This window comes from Convolutriloba macropyga, chromosome 6 (genome assembly GCF_964194025.1).
Source record: "Convolutriloba macropyga chromosome 6, txConMacr16.3, whole genome shotgun sequence".
Classification (NCBI taxonomy): Eukaryota; Metazoa; Xenacoelomorpha; order Acoela; family Convolutidae; genus Convolutriloba; species Convolutriloba macropyga.
This window is the reverse complement of record NC_134473.1, coordinates 34,666,388-34,677,870: the sequence shown is the minus strand read 5'-3', so window position 1 is coordinate 34,677,870 and position 11,483 is coordinate 34,666,388. Positions and strand designations below refer to the sequence as shown.

Below are 11,483 nucleotides of genomic sequence, written 5' to 3'. Positions count from 1 at the left end.
GCCTCTGATCAGACTAAAGTGCGTTCAAAATAGTCTGATCAGCGAAAGGATTTAAACATGAAAAAGTCTCTCAATATTGTTATAATATATTAATTTCATGAAAATTGATGTTTTCTGAAATATATTCAACTAAAGAAAAACCTATGATAAAGTATCGCCAATTAAAAGAAATCCAAAGTGCGAGAAAAACAATTTGTTGAGTATGCCAACAATTCATGTGTTTGACTGAATAGATGAACTTAGACAGCTTTACATAATAATGTCTTGATCTACAGTTAATCCCAATCTTTTTAAAAGGGGACCGGCAATTGCTATCAGCTGGGCCTCTTGTTTCTGATCAAGCCGTCAGGCTCTCGATGGGTCTCTGATCAGAATGCGTCTGTATTGCAGACTCTTGGGAAAACAAAAACAAAAACAAAAGCAGCAAAACAAAAACAAAAAAAATTGAAAAAAAAATTTGCACGAATCGGCCTCTGATCAGACTAGTGTGCGCTCAAATTGGCCTCTGATCAGACCGTCCCAGACCGACGTGACCTCTGATCAGGCAAGATCCAGACCATTGTTCAGACAAAAGTGCGCTCGAAGTATTCTCCAGACCATGTAATTTGAGCGCACCGAGAACATGTGTGCGCTCAAAGATGGTCTGATCAGAGGTCACTTCGGTCTGGCCACCTCGACCTGGGTTCTGATTTATCCGGGGCGTTGGGTCCGGGTGGTAAAGGGTGTGTGCTAAAATTAATGTGTTCAAATTTGACCAATGAGAGCGAGGAAATTATTCGACTTCATATTTATCATTTAAAAAAATCTGGTAAATACCGATTGCGCTAAATTGCGTCTTGAATTTAAAGCATGAAAACATTGCATGACACGTACAGCATTGCAGCCTTCTCCTCTCCAGACTTGGGAGCGAAACGCACTTCCAGTCTGCCTGGCTCATCGTCAATATTCACTGAGACTAGACTGGTGATGGTGCCGGCAGATGGCCCTGTGCCTACAGTACTACTGTCCACCTCGGTCGAAATCAACAATTCCCCTGTACTCGGACATAACAAAGTGGCACGCACTGAAAAACAAATTCAAAACGTTTGCAAAATTAATTTAAAAAGTTTTATTTCACCTTAAGCCGACATTATCTTGCACGAACCTGTGGCATAATCTAGAACATTTGTTTGAATGCTCTGCAACAATGCTCTGCAAAGTTATCCCAAAACTCTTGCAAAAATAAGCAGGCTTGCAACATCAGCGTAGCTGCAACATTTACGTCATAAAAGCACTTCACTTAAGCGCCTATGGCATTGAACCAAAATCAAATACCTATGCTGATAATGTGAAAGACATGAAGAACAAAAAGTTTGAGCAAAAATTTTTATTGTTGATGACAGGTTTTAGAATTTTGTGAGATACAATGATCCCTTTCGATTAAACAATGATGAGCTCTGAGAATCCAATTGCGTGGGTTTTACCCGTAGATTGAAAATGGGATAGACTATTATAATAGTCATGCCTTGAACTATTAACTTTAACATTAACTCAGTGTGATTAAATTGTGTTCAGTGGGGTGATATCGTAAATATTTGCTCATATTAGTTTTGTTTTCGTTTGAATAACTTTTTGAAAAATAATCTCTAACACCTAGTATCATGCTCCTGTCATCGATTAATTGACTACTTGAATCTGACTTTAGTTTTTGTGAGCGCTCAGTCATCCATTAAGTTTTTCCGAAAGATACAGAGTGAAGTGGGGGGGGGGGGGCATGGAGTTTTACACCAGGAATGTATGTCTTCAAAACAGTTTTGGTGAATCTGATACTTAGAGTACAGTAAGGCGTACGACCCTAGGAGAACTTGTCAGACGAATAAATAGTCAAGCGAAAAATGGCAAAAAGACCACACAGGACCATTATAATTGCTAAAAATTCGTTTGAAAGCAATTAATTACGTAATTGTTTCTGCCAAATGATCGGAAACAGCGTAGAGTGGCGTAAACCGTGCCATGAACTACATTGGTGACAAAATCAAAACTCTTTGCTTACGAACCTACAACTTTGACGTTATCAGCAGCCGGGAGACCAGTGATATTGTATTCGGTGGCATTGCCAATGTTAATCCACGTATTTGTTACAGGGTGCTCGAACTCATAAGTCACGGTTGATGGGTTGGGTGTATCAAAGGAGAGAAGAACAGCATAAGGGTGGTAGACAGTCAATATCACATTCGTCACCGGGCAGGGACCTACATAAACATTGAAGAGAAGAGAAATTCAGACAATTCTTTCTTCAGATAACTCAGTTCAATTCCGTCTTACCATACCGAACCAATGCATAGTATACAGCCACGAAAATGTCTAATTTTTCATAAATTTTTCCAAGAACAACCTAACTGTGGATGTTCATTTTTGTGTCTCATTTTCATCTGTTTCTTAAAACATAATCGAAAGATTTCCGGATATTAGTAGCTAAAGCAGCCGTTGAGTCTGTTATAGCAGCAGAAAAATAGTAAAGGAAAGAATACCGCATGCTGTACCGCAACTCTTAGAATAATTCCTCTTTTGGCTTGACAAGACCTTGCAGAAAATCATAGTATTCTTCTTATCCATTAATATCAGTTGGACCTAATCAGTAATGTGAATATGACACACCAGCTCCAAATGCAAGTTTCGGAGACGCGTATGACAAAAAGTATAAAAAAATGTTTAATTTACAATTTTTTCTACAATAAAGAAAAAAACACTAAAACGCACCTTTTTGTATCTAGACAAAAAACGCATAAAATTGGCGCACAAAGAAGTCAAAGTTTTTAATGAAGTAGATTTAAAATATTCAAAACTTTCAACTTGAAACTTACGCTTTATAGAAAAGAGGTGATGCACATAAACTCAGCCGATGAGCGGTCGACGTCATTGATAAAACGAAAAATCAAATGGTCGCAAGAACCATCGATGGAGACAATTGATTAAAAACATAGTTGAAAAACTCCGAATTCACCCTAGCAATTAGAACTTGAGCCCGAACCAACACTTTTAAAACAAGGCCGACCAATTGCCGGATAATAGCCACCGTTGACCAGCTTGACGCACATTGGGATTGAAGCAGAAAAAGAAAAAAGTAAGAGATAGAAATTGACAGAATTTTTCCAAGTGTCAAAGTGTTCTTATTTGGTGTGCAAATTCTGCATACTCGGGCAGATTCTAAAATTACACATAATTCAGCTTTTAAATCGAAAGCTATTAAGCATAATACCAATCTCAGCTACCAATCGCTCTAATGAACTTTGATCACTAAATGCACTATGACCGAGATTTATATGTTATCCAGTTTCTTCTGATTTTGCTCATTTGACTTCGACCGCATTCACTATATTGCATAAATCAATGCGTGAAAAAATTTAAAAACCATTCAGTTGAAACAGTTAGTGATGTAAGTCAGAAGTCAAACGTGAAAATCGTGACTTATGTAAAACGAAAGACGTGATTAGAAGGTGAAGCGAATTTTTAAAACATAGCAGGACAAGTCCTGACGTTCAATTCAAAGAATTTTCATTGACTAAACAGAAAAAATAGACCTAGAATGAACTATGAGTGAATTGAGAAAACGATTTTTAAAAAAAATCAGATCAAAAAATAAGAAAAAAAAACAAAAAAAATTCCAAAATGCCGCATGTGAACAAAAAAACCACTAGGGAGAAATGAAAATTTAATTCAAACAATAAACTAGGCCTAGAATGAGCTGTGAATGGATTGCGAAAAACCATTTGGAAAAAAATCTGATCCAAAAAATCGAAAAAACAGTAAAAATCAGAGTGAAATTGCCGCATGTGAACAAAAAACCAGTAGACTGAAAGCGAATTTTTGTTCAAACACCGTTTTCTCACTATACTTTAAAATTAGAGCAAAAAAAAATTCACGCCGCAAAACCACTCGCTTTTTCGCTCCATTTCCTGTTTCGGCTTGACCAAAATCACTACTCCAATTTGACTTCAAAAATCATGAAAATGTGTGAACAGATCTTGAAAAAAAGACAGCGCCCCAATACAAATCAAATTCTTTGAATTGTAAAAAAGGAGAGCGCCTAAAAAATAACAGTTGAGATGCTGACGGTGACTATTAAAAAACAATCAAACGAATTATTTCATTTCACTGAACCGTTTTTAACAAACATCGGCGATGAATTTAACAAAAAGGAGCAAAGCAGAAGCCGATAAGATCTTGAGGAAAACTCTTAACTAAAAGCGATATGGAAAGAACTTTACTCAGTATTTTCTTTTGTTCAAGAAAGAACTTACTACATGGTAGAGAAAACGATACACAGAGACGACTAGGAGAGAAAAAAGAAATCAGAAGAACCAAAATATTACACTATCGCCAAAAACTGATTTCTTGTTTCCTTTTATGATGTTCTACTTCATTTTGATTTTACGCTCGACTCAAATTTCATAAGAAAATTTTTACTGACCGTTAAGACTAATAACGAGTTCATGTAAGCTAAAAAAAACTATAAAACCAAAGACTGTCAATGAAAATCCTGCTGATCAAAACCAAATAAACAATCTGATTTTCTCAAAAAAAAATTAAAAAGAATTTTATTGTTGTTGAAAGGTATTAAATGAGGCATGATCAACTCAGTACTGTACATTCCGCTATCTGTTTTTCACAGCAAACATTTTTTGTGGTTCTAAAAATCCTTCAAGTTGCGACGTCACAGAAATATTTTTTCCAGAGACCTTGCCATGTCCTCTCACAAACTACTAACATGAGACAAAGTAGAACACGATTCACGTTGAAGAACATAAACCGACTAATATCGGAAGAATTGCTCTCGAACGACAGGCGGGTGGAAAAACATATGACCACGCCGTGATTCGAACCATTGACTTCCCAATCACTAACCAGGAGCACTGCTGACCACTCGGTTATCAAGCCCTTCTTGCAAATGGTTACTGAACACATGTACAATAACTGCTATGAATTTCGTTCAAGAGCAATTAAGCAATTAAAGCACAAAATTGTAAAAAAGCAGAGGATAAAGCAAATTTATTTTATTAACGACTGGTGTTACTATCAAACATTCAACGGTCTCCTCAAAAACAATCAAAACTAAAAGGTCACTAGGTCGACAAAATTCAACTGTAAAAAAATTTCCCTGCAGAATTTAATAATTTCAAAAAGAGTACTACAGTCACTAAACTAGCCTCAAAAATTAGTTAATGCTATAAGTTATGAATGTTTCTTCAGACTTCCTCCAAAAAACATAGCCGGCAGATTGCCGGAAAACAGCCTCGATAGACGCTTTTGGCCTTCCATGGAATTAAAACAACTAAAGAAATAAGATAGACAGATTGACCACCAGTCGTTTAGATAGACCATTAGACTTTTTGGGTTAAATTCGGATTTTCAATTTTAGGAGACGCATACGCTCTATAAGGAAAAGTCCTAATAGAGCCTTTTCAAATTTAATATTCTAAATTAAAAACTCAAGACTCTATACTCAAGAATTAGGGCATTTACGTTTGGCACTAATTGGATGCGCACTATTGATCTTTAACTAAAGTTCATTAAGTGATTTCAGAAGTCATTTTTTGAGAGAGGTAGGTCACGCAATTGACCTAAGAGCAGAACAAATGATGTCACGTTCACAAATTTTAACTGCAAAGCAGTAGAAGTCACTAGAAGTCAATTCCAAGAAGTCAGGTCGTAAGAATCATCGATGGAGACGGCGAAACCACGATTAAAAAAACCGCGATGTTCCCAATAATAGCTGCTATCGCTTCGCGGCTATTAAAAAAATAATTCACAGCTCACGCTGTTTTAATCTCAATTTTGTTGAACAACTCTCAGCTGTCTGAGTGAAACGAGGTTCCATTTGAGGAAAAATACGTAAAACTTTAAGATCCAGTTATCTGGGTACGTATAAATTTGAATTTGTGGCCGAGTTCTTACCTGAGCAATCGCATATGGGTCCATTGGTTGCATTTCCACTCCACTGACCGACTGATGCCTCAATCAGCACGCAATCCTCAACTGCACAGCCTGAGAAGTCGAATAGATAAGGAACTTGGGAACGGGTCAAAGTGGCAACTGTCCCGTTGGAATTGTCACTCACAACCCTAACAGAAACAAAACAATATAATACAGAGTAGACAAAACCAGAAAAATTTTCAATATCAGCTGTCAGATGGTGTGCTTTACAAACTGTTTCAGAATGGGGTTTTTAGAACTAAAAGGCAGCCCATATTAAAAAAGAAACACCTTTTCAGTATATTTATTAACCTTGAAATTAGAAAAATCATTAAACTATTTTTTTGCAAATAAAAAACCGAAGCAGTTAAAAACGCAATTGACACGCAGAATAATTTTCAAAATTAAATTTCAAAAGCAAAATAATTTTCACAAACTAGACCATTCGCACTTCTCAAAGCACTTAACAGTTGATTTTTAATTAATGGTTCAGATCATAAGCTTTAAACGACGTTTCCAATTGATATATCACTTTGATAGCGTTCTTGCAGAACTTTAAAGCCAGCTTTAGACATATAAGACTTTTCAGTAAAAAAAAGGTTTCTTTGTTTTTTAGTAGGAATTAGGATATAGGACAAAAGAGGTCTTTTCTGAAATTTTTTTTGAAAAACTCCCGTAATCATTTATTTCCTCCCGTGGAATTGCTACCAGGAAAGCAATATTTTAATTGATAATTAATTTGTCGACAACACTAAATAAAATAAGCATTTGATTGCTTAAGGGCAATGTAGAAAACAAAATCCTAAACGAACATGGTTCTCAACTATAGGGGATTGCTTTCGATATATGGTATGGGACACGCTAACTGTGGAATCTGATGCCTTTAAAACTTGAAATCGGAGATATTTGATTCGCCTAATTCACATTTTTGGAATCTGGCATTGTTGCCGCTGCTCAAGAATCTCAGCGGAACCCAATCTTCACAGTTTGGTTCTCGAGCTTTACGGCGGCCTGGTTCTTCACTAAATACAATTTACTATTGATCTCATCAAAATAATTAGATGTTCGATCACTTAGAGGACTGTAGCTTTGAAGTTTCATTGAAGTTAAGAAAATCCTAAGTGATAATTTATATTCAATTTATATTCATAGCTGAAAAACTCCGAATTCACCCTAGCAATTAGAACTTGAGCCCGAACCAACACTTTTAAAACAAAGCCGACCAATTGCCGGATAATAGCCACCGTTGACCAGCTTGACGCACATTGGGATTGAAGCAGAAAAAGAAAAAAGTAAGAGATAGAAATTGACAGAATTTTTCCAAGTGTCAAAGTGTTCTTATTTGGTGTGCAAATTCTGCATACTCGGGCAGATTCTAAAATTACACATAATTCAGCTTTTAAATCGAAAGCTATTAAGCATAATACTAATCTCAGCTACCAATCGCTCTAATGAACTTTGATCACTAAATGCACTATGACCGAGATTTATATGTTATCCTGTTTCTTCTGATTTTGCTCATTTGACTTTGACCGCAATCACTATATTGCATAAATCAATGCGTGAAAGAATTTAAAAACCATTCAGTTGAAACATGTAAGTCAGAAGTCAAACGTGAAAATCGTGACTTATGTAAAACAAAAAACGTGATTAGAAGGTGAAGCGAATTTTTAAAACATAGCAGGACAAGTCCTGACGTTCAATTCAAAGAATTTTCATTGACTAAACAGAAAAAATAGACCTAGAATGAACTATGAGTGAATTGAGAAAACCATTTTAAAAAAAAATCAGATCAAAAAATAAGAAAAAAAAAACAAAAAAAATTTCAAAATGCCGCATGTGAACAAAAAAACCACTAGGGAGAAATGAAAATTTTATTCAAACAGAAAACTAGGCCTTGAATGAGCAGTGAATGGATTGCGAAAAACCATTTAGAAAAAAATCCGATCCAAAAAATCGAAAAAACAGTAAAAATCAGAGTGAAATTGCCGCATGTGAACAAAAAACCACTAGACTGAAAGCGAATTTTTGTTCAAACACCGTTTTCTCACTATACTTTAAAATTAGAGCAAAAAAAATTCACGCCGCAAAACCACTCGCTTTTTCGCTCCATTTCCTGTTTCGGCTTGGCCAAAATCACTACTCCAATTTGACTTCAAAAATCATGAAAATGTGTGAACAGATCTTGAAAAAAAGACAGCGCCCCAATACAAATCAAATTCTTTGAATTGTAGAAAAGGAGAGCGCCTAAATAATAACAGTGGAGATTCTGACGGTGACTATTAAAAAACAATCAAACGAATTATTTCATTTCACTGAACCGTTTTTAACAAACATCGGCGATAAATTTAACAAAAAGGAGCAAAGCAGAAGCCGATAAGATCTTGAGGAAAACTCCTAACTAAAAGCGATTTGAAAAGAACTTTACTCAGTATTTTCTTTTGTTCAAGAAAGAACTTACTACATGGTAGAGAAAATGATACACAGAGACGACTAGGAGAGAAAAAAGAAATCAGAAGAACCAAAATATTACACTATCGCCAAAAACTGATTTCTTGTTTCCTTTTATGATGTTCTACTTCATTTTGATTTTACGCTCGACTCAAATTTCAAAAGAAAATTTTTACAGACCGTTAAGACTAATAATGAGTACATGTAAGCTAAAAAAACTATAAAACCAAAGACTGTCAATGAAAATCCTGCTGATCAAAACCAAATAAACAATCTGATTTTCTCAAAAAAAATTAAAAAGGATTTTATTGTTGTTGAAAGGTATTAAATGAGGCATGATCAACTCAGTACTGTACATTCCGCTATCTCGTTTTCACAGCAAATATTTTTTGTGGTTCTAAAAACCCTTCAAGTTGCGACGTAACAGAAATATTTTTTCCAGAGACCTTGCCATGTCCTCTCACAAACTACTATCATGAGACAAAGTAGAACACGATTCACGTTGAAGAACATAAACCGACTAATATCGGAAGAATTGCTCTCGAACGACAGGCGGGTGGAAAAACATATGACCACGCCGTGATTCGAACCATTGACCTCCCAATCACTAACCAGGAGCACTGCTGACCACTCGGTTATCAAGCCCTTCTTGCAAATGGTTACTGAACACATGTACAATAACTGCTATGAATTTCGTTCAAGAGCAATTAAGCAATTAAAGCACAAAATTGTAAAAAAGCAGAGGATAAAGCAAATTTATTTTATTAACGACTGGTGTTACTATCAAACATTCAACGGTCTCCTCAAAAACAATCAAAACTAAAAGGTCACTAGGTCGACAAAATTCAACTGTAAAAAAATTTCCCTGCAGAATTTAATAATTTCAAAAAGAGTACTACAGTCACTAAACTAGCCTCAAAAATTAGTTAATGCTATAAGTTATGAATAATTCTTCAGACTTCCTCCAAAAAACATAGCCGGCAGATTGCCGGAAAACAGCCTCGATAGACGCTTTTGGCCTTCCATGGAATTAAAACAACTAAAGAAATAAGATAGACAGATTGACCACCAGTCGTTTAGATAGACCATTAGACTTTTTGGGTTAAATTCGGATTTTCAATTTTAGGAGACGCATACGCTCTATAAGGAAAAGTCCTAATAGAGCCTTTTCAAATTTAATATTCTAAATTAAAAACTCAAGACTCTATACTCAAGAATTAGGGCATTTACGTTTGGCACTAATTGGATGCGCACTATTGATCTTTAACTAAAGTTCATTAAGTGATTTCAGAAGCCATTTTTTGAGAGAGGTAGGTCACGCAATTGACCTAAGAGCAGGAAACCACGATTAAAAAAACCGCGATGCTCCCAATAATAGCTGCTATCGCTTCGCGGCTATTAAAAAAATAATTCACAGCTCACGCTGTTTTAATCTCAATTTTGTTGAACAACTGTCAGCTGTCTGAGTGAAACGAGGTTCCATTTGAGGAAAAATACGTAAAACTTTAAGATCCAGTTATCTGGGTACGTATAAATTTGAATTTGTGGCCGAGTTCTTACCTGAGCAATCGCATATGGGTCCATTGGTTGCATTTCCACTCCACTGACCGACTGATGCCTCAATCAGCACGCAATCCTCAACTGCACAGCCTGAGAAGTCGAATAGATAAGGAACTTGGGAACGGGTCAAAGTGGCAACTGTCCCGTTGGAATTGTCACTCACAACCCTAACAGAAACAAAACAATATAATACAGAGTAGACAAAACCAGAAAAATTTTCAATATCAGCTGTCAGATGGTGTGCTTTACAAACTGTTTCAGAATGGGGTTTTTAGAACTAAAAGGCAGCCCATATTAAAAAAGAAACACCTTTTCAGTATATTTATTAACCTTGAAATTAGAAAAATTATTAAACTAATTTTTTGCAAATAAAAAACCGAAGCAGTTAAAAACGCAATTGACACGCAGAATAATTTTCAAAATTGAATTTCAAAAGCAAAATAATTTTCACAAACTATACCATTCGCACTTCTCAAAGCACTTAACAGTTGATTTTTTATTAATGGTTCAGATCATAAGCTTTAAACGACGTTTCCAATTGATATATCACTTTGATAGCGTTCTTGCAGAACTTTAAAGCCAGCTTTACACATATAAGACTGTTCAGTAAAAAAATGGTTTCTTTGTTTTTTAATAGGAATTAGGATATAGGACAAAAAAAGGTCTTTTCTGAAAATTTGTTTTGAAAAACTCCCGTAATCATTTATTTCCTCCCGTGGAATTGCTACCAGGAAAGCAATATTTTAATTGATAATTAATTTGTCGACAACACTAAATAAAATAAGCATTTGATTGCTTAAGGGCAATGTAGAAAACAAAATCCTAAACGAACATGGTTCTCAACTATAGGAGATTGCTTTCGATATATGGTATGGGACACGCTAACTGTGGAATCTGATGCCTTTAAAACTTGAAATCGGAGATATTCGATTCGCCTAATTCACATTTTTGGAATCTGGCATTGTTTTCACAGTTTGGTTCTCGAGCTTTACGGCGGCCTGGTTCTTCACTAAATCCAATTTACTATTGATCTCATCAAAATAATTAGATGTTCGATCACTTAAATGACTGTAGCTTTGAAGTTTCATTGAAGTTAAGAAAATTCTAAGTGATAATTTATATTCAATCTTGCACTGTTTGTAAGGATTCGTCCGAATGATAGTAATGTTGCAAGCTTCTTGTAAGAAAGCTCAACACACTTGATTAACAAAAACTTACCACAAAGGACTAAAAGTGATTAAGAATCAAAAAATAGTCAAAACGAGAGACAATTGCTGTTGGAACAATATCCATATACAATACCTGTATTGTTCAAACCAATCGGTTAAAGTGAATATTCAGTTAAATATCTTTTATAACATCAATGTTACACGTTCTTTATTGGTTAATCCACTATGGTGATTTAAATCAATATTTACAACGTAAATCTCACGTTACCACTGTGTTTGTTTTTGCTGACATGAGCATTGATGATACATACACGACAACAAGTACCTTGGAGATACGCCATTCAACCAAAA

The 11,483-nt window shown here is 35.4% G+C and overlaps 1 protein-coding gene across 1 annotated transcript in view; it reads right to left on the bottom strand.

Annotated features, from left to right (window-relative positions):
* Positions 1-6,078: 6,078 nt before the first annotated feature.
* LOC142341301 (uncharacterized) overlaps positions 6,079-11,483 on the bottom strand; it is a 76,038-nt gene continuing 70,633 nt past the window's right edge. The window contains exons 18-19 of the mRNA XM_075392223.1: positions 9,964-10,130; positions 6,079-6,101 (exon numbers count right to left, since the gene is read on the bottom strand). Of these exons, the coding sequence (XP_075248338.1) occupies positions 6,094-6,101; positions 9,964-10,130 (175 nt within the window). The 3' untranslated portion in view covers positions 6,079-6,093. The remainder of the gene's footprint in view (positions 6,102-9,963; positions 10,131-11,483) is intronic.